This window comes from Babylonia areolata, chromosome 2 (assembly GCF_041734735.1).
Source record: "Babylonia areolata isolate BAREFJ2019XMU chromosome 2, ASM4173473v1, whole genome shotgun sequence".
In the NCBI taxonomy this organism is placed as follows: Eukaryota; Metazoa; Mollusca; class Gastropoda; order Neogastropoda; family Buccinidae; genus Babylonia; species Babylonia areolata.
This window is the reverse complement of record NC_134877.1, coordinates 49,298,124-49,323,123: the sequence shown is the minus strand read 5'-3', so window position 1 is coordinate 49,323,123 and position 25,000 is coordinate 49,298,124. Positions and strand designations below refer to the sequence as shown.

The 25,000-nt window shown below is 38.7% G+C and overlaps 2 protein-coding genes across 5 annotated transcripts in view; one reads left to right on the top strand and one right to left on the bottom strand.

Annotated features, from left to right (window-relative positions):
- The window catches only part of LOC143302138 (sperm flagellar protein 1-like), an 18,612-nt gene extending 1,159 nt beyond the window's left edge, over window positions 1-17,453 (top strand). Inside the window, exons 2-7 of one of the 4 annotated variants that reach the window (XM_076616700.1) lie at window positions 3,387-3,498; window positions 3,984-4,165; window positions 8,111-8,189; window positions 8,720-8,770; window positions 11,627-11,744; window positions 12,297-17,453. In XM_076616700.1, the coding sequence (XP_076472815.1) occupies window positions 3,387-3,498; window positions 3,984-4,165; window positions 8,111-8,189; window positions 8,720-8,770; window positions 11,627-11,744; window positions 12,297-12,422 (668 nt within the window). In that variant the 3' untranslated portion in view covers window positions 12,423-17,453. Of the gene's footprint in view, window positions 1-3,386; window positions 3,499-3,983; window positions 4,193-8,110; window positions 8,190-8,719; window positions 8,771-11,626; window positions 11,745-12,296 lie in introns of all 4 variants that reach the window. The other 3 variants (XM_076616696.1, XM_076616706.1, XM_076616701.1) reach the window with 3 other exon arrangements.
- Window positions 17,454-24,946: 7,493 nt separating this feature from the next.
- The window catches only part of LOC143279480 (ADP-ribosylation factor-like protein 1), a 9,584-nt gene continuing 9,530 nt past the window's right edge, over window positions 24,947-25,000 (bottom strand). The window contains exon 5 of the mRNA XM_076583523.1: window positions 24,947-25,000. This exon is cut by the window's right edge and continues 617 nt beyond it. The gene's annotated coding sequence lies outside the window, so the exon portion shown is untranslated.

The following is a 25,000-nucleotide window of genomic DNA, read 5'->3' as shown; positions in this document are numbered from 1 at the left end:
ATATAATATATATGTGTGTGTGTCTGTTTTTATGTGTGTGTGTGTGTGTGTGTGTGTGTGTGTGTGTGTGTGTGTAATGAAAGCATGTGGGCAAGCGAATGTGCACATAAAGTGTGTGTGACATGCTTGTGTGTATGCACACTGTATGACTCAATAAATGAATAATCACTTAAGACTCATAATGAGACCATGCAACAGTGTGCAAATAATCTTCAGTGTTTTGATTTGCCTGTTGGCAGTCTGCCTGGTAAAACTGTATTCCCATTGAGGTGAAATGAACTGTGGCATAATGCACTTCTGGAAAGTAAAACACATGTATGCACACACACACACTCTCTCTCTCTCTCACGCACACATGCACACACACACATACACAAATACACACATACACGCAGCTGCATACATGTGTACACACACAGTATGGTGGTGTCCTAGTGGTAAAACTTTCCAAGGAAATAAGAATAATCTGAGGTAGAGGACTGAATCCTACACAGGCAAGTATTTTCTCCCCCTCCACTATAGTGCCTGAGTGGTGGTCCAGATGCTAGTCATTTAAAATTAAATGAGACAATAAACCAAGATCCCGAATGTAGAATGCACATAACTTTCATAAAAGAACCCATGGCAACAAAAGAGTTGTTCCTGACAAAGTCTGAAGAAAAGTCCACTTTGGTAGGAAAACATACATGATTTGCAGACAGAAAAAGAAGGGTGGCACTGCACTGCAGTACACACGCTTCCCTGAGGAGAGCAGCCCTAATTTCCCACAGAGAAATTTATCTGTTATGACAAACTCAAATAGAATACACACAAAAACGAATGCACACACACACACACAGAGAAACACATGTGCACACACACGCACACGCACACACACACACACACACACACACACACACACACACACACACACACACACACACACACACACACACACACACATTCAGTGGGAGAATGAGCCACTCACACATTTTTTCTGCATAGCTTAATTAAGACTCCCATTTTGTTTTCCCTAAGAAACATTAAAGAAAAGAAAAAGAAAGAAAGAAAGAATGCAATGATTCACTTTCCACTACTTCCTCAGTATATGTTACTTTTAGCTGTTTAGTTACTGGTCTATTAGTATAACATTTCATGCAGAGCTGTCATCACAAAGTAAGTTAATACCCCCAAAAGACACAGTGAGTGAGGGATTGTGACAGCTCAGTTAAGCATATTATCTGACTGTTCACTCCAAACGAGTGCCTTGTCATACAGGTATTATTAGCCTTTTCTTTTCTTCATGGATCAGTGGTGTAGAAAAAGGCAAGTGTGCTGCTAATAGGGCTTACACTAACAGTACTGGTCTTATGCTACAGTAATCCCCTCTTGGCCAAGTCTGCCTTTCTTGTACTTATAAGGGATTACTGACTGGCCCTGATGGCTGGAACTCACTTAATCACAGTGTTATGTTTGGTATTAGTTAGAATAGGTTAATGAATTGCATACATATTGTGGTACCTTTTGTTTATCATTATCATAGTTAGGATATATATATCATTTGTATAGAATTGAAAAGTGTGTGTGTGTGTGTGTGTGTGTGTGTGTGTGTGTGTGTGTGTGTTGTGTGTGTGTGTGTGTGTGTGTGTGTGTTTGTGAGTGTGTGTGTGTGTGTATGTGTGTGTGTGTTTGTGTGTGTACTGTTGATCTTAAGAAGACAGAAGAATATGATCTGAACAGTGCACAAATACATAATTCATTTTTTGTCTGTGTACAAATGAACAATGGAAGTGTATACAAACAGAGCTGCAGATTTGTTGACATTGACAACAGAAAGAAACAATTCAAACATGCACAAGTTTTGCATTATGTATTGGTTGGTAGGCAGAAAGACGACAACAGAAAATGCCCTGTGTACTGGGAGGCTGATCAATAGAAACTTTTCTCGACGTGTGTGTGTGTGTGTGTGTGTGTGTATGTCACTGTGTGTGTGTGTGTGTGTGTGTGTGTGTGTGTGTGTGTGAGAGAGAGAGAGAGAGAGAGAGAGAGAGAGAGAGAGAGATGTTTACTCAACTAAAGAGAATTTAACTGAATCCAACAGGCACAGTTAACGATGAATAATTTACACAATCCCAATGCACCTAGTTGCAACCAACACAACACGTTTCACAAGATCTGAATCAGAATCTTTCAAGAGGGTGTGTGTGTAGTAGTAGTCTTCAGTTTAACGTCTTCCACTTTAAGTGATATTAGACCAAAAAAAAAAAAAAGGGGGGGGTGTGGGGGGTGGGGTGGGTGTTTGGTGGGGAAAGATACAGAGCATTGGAAAAAATAAGACATTGAAAGGGGAGACATAGGCACAATATAGAAGGAAACACTAACAACAAACAACTATAACAACTATAACAAATGTCCAATTGGACTATGCAGCAAATCTTCTGCAATAGCAGATAACATACTGAAATTGTTAAAAATACATTCAAAAAAATTTTCCGAGAAGTTTGTGTGTGAGTGCATATGTGCGGGTGTGAGTGCATGCATGTGTGTGTAAAATGTGGCTGGTTCCACTTGAGAAAGAATTTTAAAAAAAGAAAAAAAAAGAAGAAAAAAATAAAGAAAAAAATAAAGAAATGAACTGATGTATCCTGGCAGTCAAGCACTGAATCAGAACAAACTGTATGAAACTGCTGAAGCAGTGTTGCATTCTTTAGCTTTAACAATCACTGTTCATTTTTTGACTCACTTGTGTAAACAAAGTGAGTCTATGTTTTAACCCGGTGTTTGGTTGTCTGTGTGTGTGTGTGTGTGTGTGTGTGTGTGTGTGTGTGTGTGGTAAACTTTAACATTGACATTTTCTCTGCAAATACTTTGTCAGTTGACACCTAATTTGGCATAAAAATAGGAAAAATTCAGTTCTTTCCAGTCATCTTGTTTAAAACAATATTGCACCTCTGGGATGGGCACAAAAAAATTTAAAAAAGAAGCGTAATTATATGCAAACTGCATTTACTGTTATATTTATATTTTTTGTACTCTCTAAACTTGGCACTTTGACCTCTTATTCTGACACAACAACAAGAGGAGTCATTATTATCATTTTTTGTTCAAACAGGAACTTCTTTTGCTAAGCATGGAAGTTTTATTTATTTTGCAAACGTTTTGGTGCAGATAGTAAAAAAGGGAAATTACTCTGTAATTAATGCTAGGGGACTTAATTTATCACAAGTGAGTCTTGAAGGCCTTGCCTTTCTTGTTTTTTTTTTTATTACTTTGTTGTTTAAGACACGGTGAATTGTGAAAGCGTGTTTTTGTTTTAGCAAGATTTAACTAGCCATAATCGTGTACTTGATGATTATCGAAACAGATTAGCCTTCATCTTTTGTCACTGTGTGCTCTCTGTTTTGCAGTTCTGGTGGCAGAAATGATCAAACACTATTTTCCTCGAATGGTCGACTTGCATAACTACACACCAGCTCACTCATCTAAACAGAAAATGGAAAACTGGTATTTACTGAACAGGTAAGAGGAAAATTCATAGGATCTTTGAATGCTATGCTATTAGTATTATGATAACAATTGATAATGTAATATATGTAATGATATATAAGTGTTTTTCTGTGCATGCTGTATTTTTTTGTGGCATGGATAAACATGTGTGAGTGAAAGAGAGAGGGAGTGTAATTATTATTATTTGTGTGATTGCATTTGTGTGTGTTCAGTTCAGTGCAACATTAGACAGTAGATTAATATACATGTGTGTGTGTGTGTGTGTGTGTGTGTGTCTGTGTGTGTGTGTGTGTGCATGCACGTGCATGAGTGTGTGTGTGTTTGTGTGTGCGTGCGCACGTGTGTGTGTGTACACAACAGATTGTTCTTAATTTTACGAACACCTGTCACACTCACATAAAACATTTAAGTTCAGACAGCAATCAATATTAATACCCAAATACATAGTCTCCACAAAACTGAATATCTGCTTCATTAATAAAAAAACCCCATTTCAGACGAGTCCTGAGAAGGTTAGACCTGGACTTATCCGACGATGTGATTCGAGCGCTAGCCAACGCCAAAGCGAAGGTGGTGGAAAAAGTGTTGATGATGTTGCGCAATCAGCTGGACAAGGCCATCGACAGGACCAACGCCCTGAAGCAGAGGGCCAAACAACTGCAGGACACGCTGAGCAAAGGCAAAACTGACGAAATACTGGATATACGTGAGAGCTTTCTGCTGCACAAGTCACATAAAAAAGTGCTGGAGCAAAAAGGTGTTATCAAAAAAAAAAAAAAAAAAAAAAAATCTAGAGCTCTGTTCAGTGAGTTTTATCTCATTGATCTCAGATATTTGTGCACCCATTATGTTTTCCTGTACATAAAACAACAACAACAAATTAAAGAATAAAACATCTGATATTGATACTCTAAATCTAATACTTTTTGAATATACATAGAATTAAGAAAAACAAAAAACAAAAAACCAACAACCAAACATTAATGAAATTAACCCTAACTCTAAAAGTCTGCATTGGAATTATCTAGGAAGATGGTGCATTTGGAAAGAATGAATGCTACTTTTTATGTGGACTAATGTCTGATGAACCAGTGTATTCTGAACATTTTTTAACATTTGCTCACAACTTTTGAATACGTGTTGACTAATGAATCTGAAGCCTGCATGTTTTGAGTTTGGAAAAAATGAAGATGAGAGACAAATTTGAAGTCAGGTGAGCTGTTTTCCCCTTTTGAAGGCAACTAAGATGAGGAACAAAGTTGAAGTCATGAGAGTTATTTTTCTCTTAACCAGACGTGCTAATATATATATGTATGTATTTATTTCTATATTAAGATGGATGATAACCTTTGGAGGAAGAGTCCAGTTATAAGATTTTAAAACAGACTGGAAAGAGGAACACCACTAAGGAGATAGACATATTCTGTGCATTCCAGTTTTCTTCCTGTAACATTTTACAAGAGAGGCAAGGCCTTCAAGACTCACTTGTGTCACTTGTTCCTGTTTGAACAAAAAATGATAATAATGACTGCTCTTGTTGTTGGGTCAGAATATCAGATCAAAGTGCCAAGTTTAGAGAATACAAAAAATATAAATATAACAATAAATGCAGTTTGCATATAATTAGGCTTCATTTTTTTTTTTTTTTTTTTTTTTTTTGTGCCCATCCCAGAGGTGTAATATTGTTTTAAACAAGATGACTGGAAAGAACTGAATTTTTCCTATTTTTATGCCTAATGTGGTGTCAACTGACAAAGTATTTGCAGAGAAAATGTCAATGTTAAAGTTTACCATGGACACACAGACACACACACAACCGAACACCGGGTTAAAACATAGACTCACTTTGTTTACACAAGTGAGTCAAAAATGAATCACAGGAAATTGTCTGTAGATTCATTTTGCAGGTTCAACTGGAATGCGTTGAATTGCAAACATTTCCACTGCAACATCGAGTAGGAAGAAAGACAGGAAAGAACATGGCTCCAGCACTTTTTTTGTGATGACAGGCTTGGCACTGCTAGTGCTATATATTGAGTGTTAACATCTTGGGTATAATTTCTAGATCATTTTTTTATTTGATTTTTTCAATTTTGTTTTCTCAACTTAGTTATTTCCATGTTCTGTTTATGTCTGATAGTCATAATTGTTCACAGCAGAGCTAACACATCATCAGTAACACATTCTTGAATTGTTTTGGTGAATCAGAAGATTGACGAGAACTGAGAGAGAGACAGACAGACAGACAGACAGAGAGAGAGAGACAGACAGAGAGAGACAGAGCACATGGTCGTCAGATGTCAACTTGTCTTGCATTATGTGAAGAAGGTTATTTAAACAAACAAAACAAACCAAACAAACAAAAAACCACCACCCCCACAACAACAACAACGGATGATCTACTATGTTAACCCCTTCACTGCCCCTGGACGGAAATTTCTGTCTGCCTCATTGTAGGAATTTTCCATTGCAAAATCATTCAATTCATAAGCAGTTGTCATCATTGGATAGTGTATATATTACACTTCTTTTAGAAAAATACAGTTTATGTATTATACTTTCTTTGATTAGTTTACATGCTTGAATTTTTTTCTTGGTAATTATCTTCCATGACCAAAACAACCTGTGGCAGATAATTGTCACTGAGCATAAAATAGGCCTGGAGCTGCACTGATAAGCTGCTGAAAACAGTCTGAAAATAAGCACAGCATAACATGTATTTCAGTCTTCGGGGAACTCAAGGGGAGGGCTGCAGAATGACTGAGTTGTTTTCGGCATGATAAAGTGGCCTTGTCTTGTCTTGTTGACAAAAACAAAAAAGATATATATATCAGATATATATATATTCATTTCGCTTGTTTTTGTTGCTGTATGTTTGACCAGTCAGTTTGAAGATCAATAGGGTCAAAACATACAGCTGTGTTATGTTTATGTCAAGTACGTCTGTTAATAACTAACTGTGCTCACTGATTAGGAAAATATATATTCATTTGTGAACTGATGAGTGCTGAAGGCTTTCCTTTTCCTTATCACGTTCTTTTGACTCTTCAACATAGCCACTGCTTCCTATGTATTAATTATTGACTTTATTAGAATTTTGTTCTTGCTGTGGCTCATTTTTAGATGGATGCTTTTATGATTGTCCTGTCCATTGTATAGCTCTTTTTTGCTTTTTTTTTTTTTTTCAAAGGATGCATGTGCTGTAGACAGACTCTTTGATAACTTTTTTCTATCACCATTTATTATCAATGTAGATCTGGAAAAAAAAAGTTAATCAAGTTAACTGGTGGCACTGTATTATAAGAGCAGATTTTTTTTCTTGTTCAAATGTGCCAAATCAAGGATTTAGTGCAGGGACTTGAACTTCCAAACAAATCATAACTTTGAGTGACTGGATGTGCCTCACCATGAAAGTGAGCACACAGAGCAGCTTCAGGTTTTCAGGTCAACATTTTGACCAACCAGTGATTTCCCCACCAAATCTTTTGACAACCAGCCAGGTTAGGTGAATCATGATTGACCTTTCTGTTTCATAAATCTTCTTACCAACAAACAAAAATACAACAAAATGATTCAGGGCATTTTATTCTGGATAGGATTACAACAGGATTTTCTTGACACCTTACCCCTTCCATCATTGTCCTCGAAGTTCATGCTCTTATTGTGTCAATAAGTCGAGACAAAAAAAAAAGGACTTAACTAACAATGGAGAAACAAATACCTGCTCTGAATGACTGTACCACCTGTTCAGGATCAGGTGAGTTGAATAGTTCCTTGCTGAATTGCTGATAACGGTTTCAGTGCCTGTAGACATTGCCTCCACAGTAGTCACAGTTGCGCTAATCCTGATGCTTTAAAGTGTTTGCCAAACATTTTGTTTTTCTTGTTAGATGTCAAGCTAAAATGTCTTAATTTTCTTATGTATGCAAACAAACTTTCAGTAAGCAAAACCATTTTGGAAAATGAATAGTATTGTCCTGTCACTTTGCCTGACATATTCTGTTTGAATGTTTGGCATTAATTTCAGCTAATGGTCATTTCAAAATGAAGTTTGGCTTACATTCATGATGTAAAATTGTCAGAATAGACAGGTAATTTTTTTTGTGGTCTCATTGTCGCATTGATCTTATCTCATAAATGTTAAACATACACACCTCAAAGTCAAAAATGTGTATGTTGTTTTGGTTGTTGACTACTTGAAAATAGGGTACACATAAGATTAAGCAACTTGTTGACACCAGTCATATCAGTTTCACATCACATCACACACACACACACACACACACACACACACACACACACACACACACACACACACACACACACACTAAAGGTATTCCAGACCTACAGAAATATTAGTCCATATATGCTGTAAAATTATCAACTTTTGGTGAATATTCTAACCTTACTTCTTTATTCTCTTTTCCCTCTCTCTGTGCTATATATGTATATCTATCTATCTATATATCTACCTGTCTATGTATCTGTATAGCTATATATATTTTGTCAAGGTTAAAATACTGTTCATTTCTTTGTTTAGACACTTATTGAATTCTTTTGATTTATTGAATTCTTTTGTGATTTTTAGCCTTGAAGTTTTCAGCTTGTCTGTATATGGTTGCAGTTTCCTCCCCTTCCCCAGTGAATGACACATACAGCAAGTCACCTCGAGGAGGCATTCCACACAGTCATCCCACTCGTGCGTAAGTATCTGTAGGTCACTGGTGTGTGTGTGTGTGTGTGTGTGTGTGTGTGTGTGTGTGTGTGTGTGTGTGTGTGAGTGTGTGTGTGTGTGTGCTTTGTGTAATATTCGATTGGAAACACAAAGAAAGAAATCCAGAAAGTTGCATGAATATAGTACATGTTATTTGGAAACCAGTTTGGAAGAGAACTGCATGCATGCATCATTGTATGTATGTGTGTTTGTGAGGGAGAATAGTATCAGAGAATGAAAAAAAAAAAAAGGAAAAAGATGCAACACCTGTATGAACAATGAATTTGTACCAAACCATTATTCATTCTGTTGGATAGGTGATGGTAACTGAATTGAAAAACAAATGGAAAGAATATTGATAAATCAAAATTGATGATTATATTAAGCCTTTATGCTCATCACATTTTGTTGGCACTGACCCTCACACATGTATGGATATATTTTATATGTTACATTTACAATGTTGTGTATCCAAACCGTTTTTTTTTTCACAACCAGTGCATCATTTCCTTTTTCCAGCATTTGTTATTATGGGAGAAATTTCGGATCTTCTTGGGATTGGAGACCAGGGTGATTTTTTTTAAAATTCCTGTTATTCTTTTTCTGGAATAAAGCATCTTTCCTTTACTAAATGCATGTTTTGCTTCTTTAAAACAAGGCCAGTGCTTTACTAAATGATGCATGCCTTATTTTGTATCATTAATTAAAAAGAATTGTAGTTTTACTTTAAGATTTTTTTGTGTTATGTAGATGTAGATTACATTTACAAAAGCCTATTATAACATCTTTTTTTTATTATTCGTTTTGGTGCTTGTTCATCATGAGTATTTGATTTTGCTATTTGATAAAGCATGTGAATGCTTGCTTTTGCGTTCCATGGCTTTTGTTTGGTGTAAAAATGTATGCATTTTCCATCTCAATCTTTTTAATATCTAGAACTGTGGAATAAACAATATGATAATTTTTCTTTATTGTTCTACTGTATGCCTGTTACCCCTTGTAAGGGGTATCAGTGTGTGTGTGTGTGTGTGTGTGTGTGTGTGTGTGTGTGTGTGTGTGTGTGCACATGTTTGTGGGTAATCTATGAGTTCTTGTGTGTGTGTACATGTCGGCCAACTTTTTGATGTTGATTACACACACATTTCTGTTACTTCAATGAGTAGGCCAATTCACAGAATTATTTGCGTTATAACCTGACACGCAGGTCTTTCAGATGTGAGCAGACACAAATAAACTGCTGAAAATTGTGATCAGTTACGTTCTTCTCTGCTAGCTTTTTTTTTTTGTGGGTATGTTTCTTTTTTTTTTGTTTTTGTTTCTGTGTCTGGTTTTTTAATTAATTTTTTTTTTAAGCTGTGAATAATGAAACTTGCATGTTTGATTTTGGAATGTGTGTACTGCATGCTGGAATATTGATTGTTTTGCATTATTACTAATATTAACACAACATCAACACTGCATAGTCTAAATTTTTACCTTTTTGTGTTCTTTGAACATATACAGCAAAACAGTACACACTTGAAATTATAGCATAACTTCCAAGTACAGACATGTGTTGCAAAGCCTGCTTATCTACTTGGGTCAATCCATTTCAGTTCATTTTGCTGTATTTTCTTTTTATTTGCAGCATTTTTTTGTCTGCTGTTTGGTCTTTTTCTTTTTTCTGTGTACAGAGATGCCAACTGTTATGATTTCACTGTATTTTGTTACGCTCCATTGCAGTTTGTTCTGATGTTATGCCAACGTCAAAATTGTTCTGACAAGTTCATTTTCGACTACATAGCATGGCCACATGCTTTCGTTGTTGTGACATTTCCAGATGCTCTAGACCTATTGATCATGAAGCCAGGGCAGCCACTACTAACCTTGGTTTCATGTCATAATGCTCACCTAATCGCGTGCGTGTTTACATTGAAACAGCATTGAGTGGACCAATCAGATTAATCGTTTGCCCGAACAAGAGAGAACATGGCTATACCAAGTTGCGTCTCGGTCAAACAGCGTATGTGCCTGGTGGATTGAGCTAAAATGTATGTTTGCTGATGTGGCTCGGAGGCCGAGTGTTCCTACAAAGTTCAGAATGTTCGTAACAAGTTTCTGGATTGTTTCTATAAACACTTGACAGAGGCTGGCATCTCTGTGTATCCCTGAAACTAATCAGCCTTGGTGTATTTATTATTAACTGAGTATTGATTATCCTTAAGCCTTTGCTGGTGACACCAGATGAAAGAAATGTTTGACTGAGAGAAAGCATTTCTTTGGCTAGAAATGAAGAAGTGTGAACCATTGAACCATAAATTTTCACACACATACTGTCACCTTTGATGACTTGTACATCTGGAGCATTACTGATAAATGAAAGTTTAAATAGCACTAGACATATTTCTTATTCTCTATAGATAAACCTCTCCACACACTCCTGCATGCGCATGCACACATGCGTGTATGCATGTGCGCATCCTCACACGCACACGCACACACACACTCACACTCACTCACACACACACACACACAAGTGAAAAAGACATGAAAAACACACACACTCACTTTCCTCCTCTTCATGGCCTCTCTCCTTTCACATACCCACTGTTCATGTTTGCATGTCTCAGTGGAACACCTGCCTATACTGACTATTAAATATTATATAGTAACTTGTCCAATGGCCATATTTATTATTTATTTTGTAAAGAAAATTTGCTTCATAATTACAAACAAAATAGGTATCCAGAGCAGTATCTGATCAGTAGCAGCATATGTATGTGTGTTAGTGTTAGTGTTAGTGTGTGTGTTTGTAAGACATTAAATTTTATACTTTTTGGTTTCTTTGCTGTTTTTGTCAGTATGAGAATCACATTTTGTGAAATTATCTTCTCTTATTATGGGCAAGCATTTATTTGTTTTTCTTTGTTTTCACAGTCTCTGTTGTTGTTTTTGTTGTTGTTGTTGTTGTTGTTGTTGTTGTTTTTATCACAAATCTTGGCTGACTTTCCTGCTAACAACTGATGCTGATGAATTATGCTTCTGTTGTGAATGTGGGGTGTTTCCTGCATGTATCATATTTATAGTAAATACACATTACTTTGCATCGGTCACATCACATGCACTGATGCAGGAAACACACCGTGTTTAAGAAGAAAAGGGCATTTGAAGAAGGCTGTAAGTCTGTAATAAAAATGATGGAAAAATACAATGGAATGGGGGATGAGGCAGTGAGGAAAATGAGGCAGAAACTGGTGCCAGGTTAGGATTTTTTTTTTTAAAGTGTTAGTTCAAATGTGACAACACCAGAGGCTGAAGAATTGTTGCCTGTCAGATTGGAACAGTTTTATATGGTGTCTACCTGGAGATATTGTCAAATCAGACTGATGAATATATCGTTACTTCACTGTAGAACTGTCAGTTTGGATGTGCTCTTTGGTTTTGCAGGAGCTACTCCACCACGCGGCCAGTTTTACCAACCGTCCCTGCCCCTGTGGATAACGTAGCAAAGTCTTTATTGGAAGAAAAAGAGTTGGAAAGCTTGGCAAAGGATGAAACAATACGGGTGAGATAGAGGGGTTGTGTGTGTGTGTGTGTGTGTGTGTGTGTGTGTGTGTGTGTGTGTGAGTGAATGAGTCTGATTCTCTTTCTGTGTGAGTGTGTGTGTATGTGTGTGTAAGTGTGCTGTGCTCTCTCTCTCTCTCTCTCTCTCTCTCTCTCTGTGTGTGTGTGTGTGTGTGTGTGTGTGTGTGTGTGTGTGTGTGTGTGAAGAAGAGAAGAGAGACTGAGAAAGTGATTCTCCTACAGTGACAAGAAGAGATAGGTAGTATGCATGTATGTGTGTGTTTGTGTGTGCACGCAGGAGTGTGTGTGTGTGTGTGTGTGTGTGTGTGTGTGTGTGTGTGTGTGAGTGCATGTGTCTGTGTGTGTGTGCTTGTGTATGAAAAGAGAAGGAGAAAGAGAGATACCATGAAAGTAATTACTCTACAGTTACAAGAAAGGGGTAGGAGAGACACTGAGAAAAAACGAGAGGGAGAGAGAGAGAGAGAGAGAGAGAGAGAGAGAGAGAGCAGAAATGTCAGAATTATGCAGAGGCATAACAATTATCTGATTCCAGATACTTAACTCTAAGCTGAAGCGGTTGGAACACTTGCTTCATTTAAAGGACCTGAGGATTGAAGACTTGGAATCTCGACTCAATGCAGCCTCAAATTTGAGGATGGTGCAGTTGGATGACCTTTGAAGACTGTAATTATAGACTGTAACACATTGAGATGTTGTGTTGCACAAGCTGACATATCATCGTGCAGTGGAGGGAGGGGAGGGTGGATTGAAGTTGTTTAGAAGCAGTGTTTGTCTGCACGAATCACAGAATGTAGATATTTGATGATGGTGGGGAAACTATTATTGTTTTCTTTTCTTTATCTTTTTTAATTGCTGAAAAAAGTGTGGCAAACATTTTTTTTTTAATCATTTGTCATTTCTAATGTTAGGTAAATCAAAAGAAGTGGGGAATTTAAATGTACACACAATCAAGGCCTCTGACTCTGTAGGTGTACATGTATATAATGGATGGCAAGTTAAAACTCATCTTCACCTTCTTGATATTATGCTATGTCATTATCTTCTATGTAAGATCATATGATAACAGTACAAGAGTGATGTTTGTCTTTTGCTTGTTTTGCAAGTGGAGAGTGTCTGATGTAAGAAAGAGACTTAACTGACAAGAGGTAAAGAAGTAAATTCAGCATTATCTTACTTTCAGCTCAGAAATTCTAAACGCAACCGACACAAGGTAAAAAGGCAACAGAGTTATTGAAATATTTCCTGTCAAGCTTTGGTTTGTTAGGAATGTGATGATAGCAGTTGAAGAAGAAATATATCCAGAACCAAATGTGCCTTAAAGAAGATACTTATGTGATTGTTGTCGACTCTGTTGTTTTGCTTTATTGATGCCAACCTCAGGACAGAGCCACAGGTATTACACACACTTTTGGAGATAAAAATGAACGTCCAGGGTATTTATCGTCACATCTTAACCATGGTCAGTTGAAGTTTCAAATGACATAGGCTTGTACCATGTATTGTACAGTTATCAGTTATTACAAACTGAAGCAGTCAATTATGTTGGGGAAAACTGTTGAACAGGGGTACACACACTCCACTCTCTCTCTCACGCCTTCCCCACTCACTCCTTTCCTGTCTATCTCCAGCCCCCATCCCCCTCCATCCACCCCCCCTCCTTCCCCCTGCCCCTCCTCCCCTCCCCCCCTTCCCCCCCCCCCCTCCCGACCCCCCTCCACACACACACACACACACATGCACGCACAAGGTGCTGATGATCTATTCAACAGACATGAAGAAAGTGTGCACAGAATTTTTGGAAGCTGACATGATCACTTCCTGTATAGAATAGCAAAATCATTCATGGTGCTTAAGTTATAGCCGGAGACTACTAAAAATAAGTTTTTTGAAGGATTCAGTGAAATAAATACATGAAGTGAAAAGTGTAAAAAAGAAAAAAAAAAAAAAAAAAAAAATCAGCACATCAGTCATCTTCTATGCCTTTGTCGGCCTTCAGATTCTTTCGTTCTGTGTCAATGCTTCACTGGCTTCCATGTCACATGACACAACATGGTTCCATATTGTGTCTCAGTGTAAAAACGTGCAAAACTGTTGCCAACAAAAGTTTTGACACAGGAGGCAAAGGATGCAAATAAACTGTAAGTAATAGACATAGGATCTAAGGCAGAGATCTGTTGACGTAAGGCAGAGATCTGTTGATGTCTGGATCAAGGCTTATCACATTACTCGCAGCCATCACAAGCATTCCACTCCCTTTCTGTATCCTCATTAATATAGGAGACAGTGAACATGTATTAGCATAGCTTAACTGTTGAGCTGTGGTAAGTATGGATTTTTTTCAAATGTGGAAGATAATTCCATCAGTAACTGCAAACCATTCAATCAGTCATTCACCGAACCCAGACCCAAGATTTGGACAACTTGACCCAATGGGTTTTTGGCCAATTGGTCTTCAGTGAATCAGTGAATCCAACTACTTATTTTATCTGTTCATGTTTGTGCCAAAGTAAAATGTGTGTGATTTTGTAATGAAAACAGACTGTATGTGAACAGCTGAAATGGTGAGTGTATGTATTTCAAGTTTGTCCATCCTAAACTGAAACTTCTGTCAATTATAAACCAAATAAAGACAAGCTAACATGCACACACCGAGGGCTGAAGTTTTTTTGTTGTTTTTTTTTCAACATTCATCTCATTTTGTTGATTCGTTTTATTCTCACTGTGGTTTATCATCTGTCTGTCATTTATTAATCTTAGTGTATACGGTGAACATTTATTTACTGTAACTAATAGATTGTATTTTATTTTGCTTCAAGCCATACATTTGCCAGTTTTAAATGGTTGATTTATTCTGTTTAGGTTTTTATTTGTTCATCTATTTTGTTGTTGTTATTATTGTTTGGTTGTTGTTCTTTATATTACATGACTGAAACATTGAAATGTTCACTTTGACACATTTGTCATGAGTGATAGGCTGTGATATGAACAAAGTTCTCATCTTTATTTTTTAGCATTAACATCAGAACGAAAATGGTGGCATTACGAATTATTATGAATTTGTCATGGGAAGATTTTCAGCGGCACCCCTTGAAAGTAATTTTAATGATTAACCAACAGTTTATGCTCACTGTATACTAATGATACTTGTCAACCAATCGTGCATGTTCACTGTCTTTTGCCAGTATTGACCGGAAGCATTTCACTTGTTGCCTATTTTTTTAATTGAAAAAAAAAAAAAAAATCCCTTGCCTTGTCAATACCTCCATTGTTTTCTGTCTGTGCTTTGCATTTCACAACAAAAAAAGAAAGAAAAAAAGAAAGAAAAAAAAGAGTAACAGAAAATTATCAGAAGTAAAGGCTGTGCTTTTGTGGCTGGCTTTTTACATATTATTTATCTTCTCCTTTCTTTTTTTTTTTTTCTTCAGGTTTTATTTTTTTCTATCTGTTAAATCTGCATTCTTGAAATGTCCAGACGGGCACCATAGCCGAATGGTTAAAGCGTTGGACTTTCGATCTGAGGGTCCCGGGTTCGAATCATGGTCACGGCGCCTGGTGGGTAAAGGGTGGAGATTTTAACGATCTCCCAGGTCAACATATGTACCTGCAGACCTGCCAGTGCCTGAACCCCCTTCATGTGTATACGCAAGCATAAGATCAAATACGCACGTTAAAGATCCTGTAATCCATGTAAGCGTTCGGTGGGTTATGGAAACAAGAACATACCCAGCATGCACACCCCCGAAAGCGGAGTATGGCTGCCTACATGGCGGGGTAAAAACGGTCATACACTTAAAAAGCCCACTCGCGTATATATGAGTGAACGTGGGAGTTGAAGCCCACGAACGCAGAAGAAGAAGAAGAAGAAATATCTGAGTATTTTGATTCCCTGTCTCTCTCTCTCACTCTTATATTGGAGAATGACTTGCAGGGATTATAAAACAAAGGAGCTGTGCACATCCTGAATGGTTTGAAACGCCGTAAATAAGAAGGCTATACATACTCTGCATTTGTTGGTGTCAATCAGTCCTTGGAAATACAGACACTTGTAGTATTTAGTGAGGGGAATTTTGAACAGTGCCTAAACTTATCAGTGAAGTAGATATCACTTGACCATGTCTTTTAACTCTTTCTGTTTGGAGTCCATAGTACTTAATAATCAGTGGGAGCCCACTAGTACTGAGATTATGAAGCCTTCTGATAAGGATTGAACCCACAACCTCCCCCATGGCATGCGTCTATGACATTTACCACTTTTCCTGGTCAGCTGAACTCTTTCTGTTAATAGCACAGAGTTGGTTTGCTTTTCGTCTGCTAATGTAATCATTTTGACAAAATCAAATCAAATTGTAATCTAGATCATTATATAAAAAAAATGTTGTGCAGAATTACAGGTACAAAGTGAACAACTGCTCCCCTATTTAGAATATATTCAATACTGTTAAACACTGAAATGTGAACAGAATTATTTTTCTTTAGAGAACAAATCTATAGAAAACTGATTGCACATTGATACAGTCTGTCTGAAATCAGATGATATGGAAAGACGTGAAATTCAAAAGAAATGGACAGACAGGCTTTCATGAGTATGTGCTTTTTTCCCCTTGCCATGAAGATCCTGTTCTGTAAATATATACTGTTTAACAAAATCATTACAACATGCTTTCATACATATTGAATACTAGAATGTTGACCCGAGAGAGAGTGCATCAATATGTGTGTGCGTGCATGTGTATGCGTGCATTACATCCATGTGTATGCGCGTGCATGTCTGTGAGCGTGCTAACATGCATGTGTGTGTGTATATGCGAGCTTGAGAATACAGAAATTTCTGCGAATTAATGTTTTTCATCTGATGTGAAATTTATTTAGAAGAGAGAGAGAGAGAGAGAGAGAGAGAGAGAGAGAATTACACATTGTCATATTGTACACAAATATTTCATTTGCATTCTGTTTCTAGTCTTTGCAAAGCTGCATTTTTGTATCTGAAGTTTTTTTGGTTGCCAGTATACACAAAATGATTGTCTCCATTGTCAAATTTCTGTTTTCTTTTTCTTGTCATGTTTTTTTTTTTAATATATTTATTTATTATTTTTTGTTGTTGATTGTATGTTATTCCCCCATATTGGAAGGTGTTGAATGTGTTTTTCAGACAAAATGCAGTTATTTAATCTGATGACTTCTCAGTATGATTTTAAACTATTACCTGTATATGTGCAGATCTGAATGTTGGCAAGTTGTTGTATGGAAGCACCTTTCTATCATAGCTACTCAGATTGATTTCTTGTACTGTTCCCCCTTGTTGTATGGGAGCACCTTTCTGTCATAGCTACTCAGATTGATTTCTTGTACTGTTCCCCCTTGTTGTATGGGAGCACCTTTCTGTCATAGCTGCTCAGATTGATTTCTTGTGATGTTCCCCCTATTTCTTAACTGTTCACCCTTTACTGAAAGAGACCACTTTTTATTTCATTATACCTTCCATTCTTTTCATAGAAATAAACCACATTTATGGGTATTATCATGCCCTTCACTTTGTTGATAGAAATAACCACACTTTATGTATTTGTTCATTAACTGTTCACTCTGATTGCAGAAATAAACCTTTTTAACATTCACTGTGTTCATAGAAATAAACCACTGTAATTTTTTTTTTTTTGTATCATTCATTTTGTTCATAGTAATAAATAACTTCTTGGTTGTTGTTGTTGGTTTTTTTGTTTGTTTTTTTTGTTTTTGTGGTCATTATACCATTGTCTTTGTTCACAGAAACTAACAACATTTTGTGTGTATCTTGTCATTATACCATTCACTCTATTTACACAATTACAAATAATCCCAGTTTGGTATATTCTGTCTTTGTACCATTCACAATGTTCACAGAACTAATAAACCACAAAATTCTGTATATTTTTGTTATTATGCTCTTTACTGAAAACAGAACTATAAAAGCTTGATGGTATGTTTGCAAGAAGTATTTGATATCATTTTTGCCCACTTGTAGTGTGAGTGTATATACTTTGATTTTTTCTTGTTCAAACAGTGATACATTGTGATTCATTTTTGGAATCATGAAATACAGTTGGTTAAATATCTGTGATAAACATGAATATTTGGACTGTGATTTTTCCTTTTCTTATGCTTAATCTCATGTTTGATTTTTTCTCTGTGTATTTTTTTTAAAGATATTTTAAAAAAATGGATTGATTTAATCTTCCATCTTGATACTTTATTTCTTCATGTTTTTTTTTAATTTTAATGTCATCTCAACACTTTATTACAAATAAATCAGTAAATATGCAAAATCAGAAAAAATACAACACAAATACATACATGATTATTGGGGATCTATATTAGAATGGTTGGACCTAGTGCTATATATTTCCTACAGTAATCCATACATGGGATAAAATGTGTTTTTAAATATCAGTCATTGAATTTGCACTGGCAACTGTTTTGAAATCATTAAAGGTTGTTAATTCAAAATAATTGAATTTCATTAAATCAGCCTCATGTACTTTTTTAACATTTTGTATGTTCGCCCAAGTTTTTGTTAGCTTGTTAAACTACACTTTATAATTCTTGCTTTATCACAGTTATCGGAACCCACATCCACTGCAAAACACATGAACGCAATTGTGCACATATCAACACTCCAGTTTTTCTTTTGATCTCTCTCTCTCTCTCTCACACACACACTCATTTTTATGTACTTGAGCACATTTAACATACACACATATTTAGATACCTAATGTATATATATATATATATATATATATATATTATATAAAACATGATTGGAAATGAAATACACTACCATGCATTTATTATGTGGAGAATTTACTGTTGAATAAATCATGTCAAATTTACTCAGTTTTACATTTGGGGTTGACTGCGAACACATATGTCTGTATGTGTATGTGGATGTGCATGCACACGTGTGTGTGCATGTGCATGTGTGTGTGTGTGCGTCTGTGTGTGTGCTTTACTGTAAAAGCATGTGTGAACATAAACTGTGTCGTCTGTTTGAAAAGTTATTATGAGCTAATTTACAGTCATTTATACAGACTTAACATTTTAGCTTTTTTTTTTTCCCTGTCAAAATAACGAATGTGATCGATACGTATCTAACGTTCTCATTCATTGTTGGGTGATTCCTTTTAACCATGCAAATATTGTCACAAACACCTTTACACTCCACCTCAGGAACACCCGTTCGTGCATGGACATAATAAGCACACACGTTACGCTTGCATGAGCACGCACATACGCACACAATAGAATATCAAGTATATGTTCCAGTCCTCGTCTCCATGAGGGGAACAGCGCGACAGGAGGAGTGAAGGAAGAGGGAGCAGGGGTTAGAACGAGGGGGATCTGAATAACAAAGGTGTTTCCTTCGCGGTCACACTGATCGAGGAGTTCATTATTCGGTGTATTCAAGCTGGTGGAAATCTTTCTGCCCAACGAACCACTTTCCATTCTCTCTCGATCTGTGTTTCTTAACTTTTTTTTTTCTCTCGGTGTGGTTTATGTAAGTCTAATTTTTTCTTATTTTCGTCCACTCATGAATAAGGTGAGTGTGTGGACCGAGTTTATTGGTCATTCAAGTATACTGAGTGTGCGTGTGCGCGCGCATGCCTTTGTGTCAATGTGTGTTTTTCGTGCGTCTTGTGTGTTTGTTGGTGTACTTGTTTGTGGTTTGTGTGGACGTGTGGGTGTGTGTGTGGTTGTGATTTGTGGTGTGTACGTGGTGTGTATTAGTGATGTGGTGTGTGTGGTGGTGGGTGGTTGTGTGTGGTGGTGTAAGCGCGCGCGCGTGCGCCGCGTGTTTTGTAGTGTGTGCATTCTAGTGTGGTGTGTGTTGTGTGCGCGTGTGTGTGTGTGCGCGCGTGTGGATGTGCATACATTTATACTTTGTGGTTTGGGGGCGAGGGGGGACAGGGGGGGGGGGGGGGGGGGTGTTGAGTGTGCGTGTATGTGTATGTGCTCTCAGTCCTGCTTCCGCAAACCGTCACTGTGTCACATGTCAGTTCGCGCTCCCGATAAGTGAGACAATTTTTTTTCTTTCTTTCAGTTCTAAATATTAAGATTTTGCCCACACAATTACATAACTAGGTTCACTTCTATAACCCTTTACCGTTGTCCTCTGCTAAATGAAGTCGTAGGGGCATAAGTGAACGGCTTTCAGAGGGCACTCCTTTTGTAATTGTTCTTTAGCTTCAGATAAAAGATGTAGGTAACCCTTGAAACAGTGCGCATTGAAATGGGACTAAGGGATATCCTTTTTTATTGTTGCTGTTGGATATACCATCACCATTACCCCTCATCCCACATACTGACACACCAATTCAAATCGAGATATGTCAAGTTGAGGATGATTAAGAGCAGTAGTCGGAATCAGTCGCGTTTTTACTGAAGAGTTCAACTTAGAACAAAATCATGAATACAAACTATAATAGAATAAATGATAACGAAAAAAAACAACAACAACACAAAAACAAAACAAAAGAAAAAACAACAACAACAACATGTTTGTTCATCATATCAACTGGAACATAAACATTATTTACCTACTGAGTCGATACGTTGGAAGCACAGGGACGCTACTGTTGTCCTCCATCTTCCGATATCTCGGTCTTCTCGGTTGTCTCCCTTCTCCCAAGTTTGGTCAGACTGGATGCTCCCAGATTTTTTAATTTTCATTTTCTGATAATCAAGCTGCGTCTCCAGACTTGTTTGGGAAGCTCTCGTTTCGTTTCCCCCTGTATGCTGTGGTAGTGTTTGCCTTGTGGTAATGAAAGCGACTTTCCACTGTTTACTTACTTTCTGTCACGGACGACATAATGGTTCCGCTATTTTTTCTTTTCTTTTACGTCTATGGAGGGGGTTCGAGGCCATCTCATTCCCTCTTTCTTCTATCATGACAAGCGAAGTTGGCAGAGGCTGGTGGGTCGCTGGATTATTTTTTAGAGGCGGGTGTGTTTCTTATGCGCGTGCACGATGTTTTCCATCGTGCGTGTTCCCCTTGCGTTCGAGCGTAGAGAGAGATCGTGTTGTGTCATGTTTTCTATGGTTTGTAAGTGTCTCGTGCAATTGAACGGAAAAAAAATACATAATATAGGAAGCTGAGTGAACAGAGTGAGGTGTTGTGCCTCCGTTCTAATCGTGGGGAAACGTCACGTCGCTCTAGGTAGGAACTTGTGTTCCAGACCTGTTTATGTATTTTTCTCCGTCGTGGTTCATTGTTACTTTGGTATTTTCTGTCTCCTGTTTGTTGTGACCTTTCTCTTGTCATGGTTTATTATTGTGAAAGTTATGAGCCTGTGAAGGGGCGATGAGTTGTCACATGTTGCTCAAATGTTATAGTGGAAATGTAAGGAATAAATATTGAAATTTAAGAATTGGGGAGGAGCTACATTTTTGACATGTCTGCCCAAGTGGGAGTTTTCAATGGAAGGGGGTAATTTTAGATATCTTGCTTTTTACATGCTCAAGACAATTTTATTGGATATTTTTTTGTTAAGGTTTAAGGAGCTCGTCCAACTAGAGGCCACGAGTTAACATCGGGAGTAAATTTATGCTTGTAGAAAACAGTACTGTTGTATATGGTAAATGATGATTTGTTTTATGACGTGAAATACTGGAAGGAAGGGAGATAATTATTAGTCTATTTTTACGGCGTCGAGGCGGCGAGGCGTGCGGAAAAAAGATGCCGGCAACCATTGATAATGTCATTCACTTAAAAAAACAACAACAACCCAAAACCAACCAACTATAAACGTATGTTTTCCATAATATTTGAAAAAAATGATATCTCTCGAAATAATTATTCATCAATGGTTTTGGGCTGCCAATGCGTCTTCCTGTGCGCTCCTCGCTGGGTGCCGCCAGTTTTGTAGATGTTTTAGTTGTAACATGGTGGTTCCAGACCACCTGCCTCTCGGAGCCGGCGACGGATCCGCTGAGGGCTCCGCTGACGTTTTCCATACTGGGGGTCTGTCTTCCGTCCGCCAGCGTCAGCAACACTCATATGTTCATGTGTTTAATATATATATATATATATATATATATTATCGTGGAAAACAAAAGACCATCCTGTGCTTATAGTGATGGTGGTTTGACATCTCATTTACCAGTGCCCTTGTGGTAAAATGTGACAAGACTAAAGCTGTAGTTCTGCTGCCGTTTTTGTTGTTGTTGTTGTTGTTGTTTGTTTGTTGTTTTTTGTATGCTCTTGATAATTTAAATTTACATACATCTATAGACATATACACACAATCATTAAATGCATTACATAATTTCGTTTCTGTGTGGGCTTGTTGTGTTGTGGCGTCTGTAGTGGGGTGTCTTGGGGAGGGTGCACGTCCGCTTTAGCACGCGTGACACTTTCCCTGTGGAGTTTCAGGAGTGTGAAAATGTTTTGATGTGTCTGCTAGTACACCCCCCACCCACCCACTTGATTCTGTGGTGTTTCTGGAGAGATGCTCTCTGTTCCCATTCTTCAAGTTTCTGGTGGTTCGTCATATATGATTCTTTGAACAATATGATTCTTTGAACAAACGGAGTGGTATAGTATGTGTTATCAATCAAAATGATGCTTTGAAGTCTCTCGATCAGGTGCTGATTCTTTGAACAGTCTTGAGTCTGCACCAGTGGGTCACGGTATAGTATGAGTTATTAAAATGATGGTTTGAAATCGCCCTTGCGTATCCACTCTTGGGTTGGATTGAGGTGGCGCCGGGGATGGGAAAGGGATGTTGAATGGTCTTCAGCTGAAGTGAGCAGTTCTTCTCTCTCTCTCTCTCTCTCTCTCTCTCTCTCCCCTGTTATTGCTATGTGTATTTTTTTTTAATTAGACTTCCTGTTTTGTATTCACATTAGTATAGTATTCTTTTTTTAACATACACAATGTATGCTATGTGTGTGTAAGTGTGCGTGTGCGAGAGAGAGAGAGAGAGAGAGAGAGAGAGAGAGAGAGAGAGAGAGTGTGTGTATGTGTGTGTTCTGTTTATTAATTTTTTTTTTATAAATGTCGATTATTAATACCATGCTTGTGCCTCTCTCTCTCTCTCTCTCTCTCTCTCTCTGTGTGTGTGTGTGTGTGTGTGTGATTTTTACCATGCTTATGCCTTTATGTAGTATAGTATTCGCATTCTATGACTAAGTAGCCATTGTGTAGTGCATGCAATGACATATATAATGTACTTTTGTGTAGAGTAGACCCTGTTTCAGGGCGGAGATTGGATTGGAAAAAAAGCACGCCAATGCTTATCTATTATCCTCGATAATAAAAGAATTTGTCTTGTCTTGTCTCTCTCGTCTTTCTCGCTGGTCTGCCAGGGTTCGTACTTGTTCATCCCAACAGCCTGGCTTTAACACGGGAGTCTTCATGTCTCAGTTCTCTGTCGCCATCTTTGCCCACACGGAAGATGTACTGTTGTTGACGTTTCTGCAACAACTGGGATTCTCGGGTGAATGGATCGTAGTAGGCCCAAAAGATAATAAAGATATCGTCTTACATCATCTCAAGTTAACAAAATACCCTCAAGCAGTGTGCTCGTTTTAATCTGGCCTGCCCTACGCGCACTTGTTCGGCTTGGTTGGATCTGCACTTATAAGGACACAAGGCACACTATGAGCACAAAGCTGATGTACTACACGTGTGCGTGCGTGCGTGCGCGTGTGTGTGTGTGTGTGTGTGTGTGTGTGTGACTGAAGCCTGACTGAACGACTCGGAAACGAATGATGAGCGCCTCAAAAATCAGCTGTCAGTCGGCTCCAACGTGTTGGGAAAATGCTTGTGAAGTGATTTGAGCTTGGTCTCTGACCGAGGGACGGCACGATGTAAGTGTTCATATCAATCTAAAGCCCCCTCTCAGAGGCACACGAAATGAACTTTTTTTCCCCCATTCAATTATTACATAATTTGAAAGACAAAAACCACATTCACCTGACGATACAGTGGAAACACTGACAATAGCACAGGTGAAAAAGTGGAAAAAACGAACAAACAAAGCAAAACCGAGAAGAACACACACACACACACGCCGTACCCCCCCCCCCCCCCCCCCCCCCATACACTCCCCCCCCCCCAACACACAGAAAAGCAACGACATACTAGTTTTGTATCAGAACTGATCATAACATGTAATGGATGTACATATGCTTATTATGTAATAGATAATCTGTATATATGTATACGAGAAGTGGGGAAAAAAATCCCCACAAAAAACAACCACTACACTTGCTTTACTTCTGGCTTAGCGGACGCAGAGAACAGGTCATGACATATTTTGGTTCCTACACCACTAATTAAAAAAAAAAAAAAAAATAAAAGACTCTTACCTTTTCATGGCTGTCAGGACAGTGAACTCACATCCGCTGTTTCCAGGGCTAGGCTAGGCGCAGGAATCCTCGCCTTCCGCCGTTTTTATCTTCAACCTTCCCCAACCAAAGTCAGGTCAGGTACCCATTCACACCAGGGTGGAGTGATGTGGAAACTCGTAGTAAAGTGCCTCCCCCCACCACCCCGTCCCCCAAGGACTCCCCCTCCCCCCGGACCCTCCCCCTCCCCCACCCCCCGGACCCTCTCCCTCCCCCCGGACCCTCCCCCTCCCCACGGACCCTCCCCCTCCCCCCGGACCCTCTCACTCCCCCAAGGACTCCCCCACCCCCCGGACCCTCCCCCTCCCCACGGACCCTCCCCCTCCCCCAAGGACTCCCCCACCCCCCGAACCCTCCCCCTCCCCCCCGGACCCTCTCACTCCCCCAAGGACTCCCCCACCCCCCGGACCTTCCCCCTCCCCACGGACCCTCTCCCTCCCCCAAGGACTCCCCCACCCCCCGGACCCTCCCCCTCCCCCCGGACCCTCTCCCTCCCCCAAGGACTCCCCCACCCCCCGGACCCTCCCCCTCCCCCCGGACCCTCTCCCTCCCCCAAGGACTCCCCCCCCCGACCCTCCCCGTCCCCCAAGGACTCCCCCTCCCCCCGGACCCTCCCCCTCCCCCAAGGACACAACACCAGAATGAAACGGGGAATCGAACCATTGACCACTGGATCAGTCAGAAATCCAACACCTGATCGATTTTGCCACGCACGGCGCCTTCATGTAGTAGCTGAGAAGATGCCAAACGTTAGTTTAAGTTTACCACACACACACACACACACACACACACACAAGATAAGACAAGGCAAAATCTTTTATTTTCAAGGATGATAGATAAGCACCGGTGAGC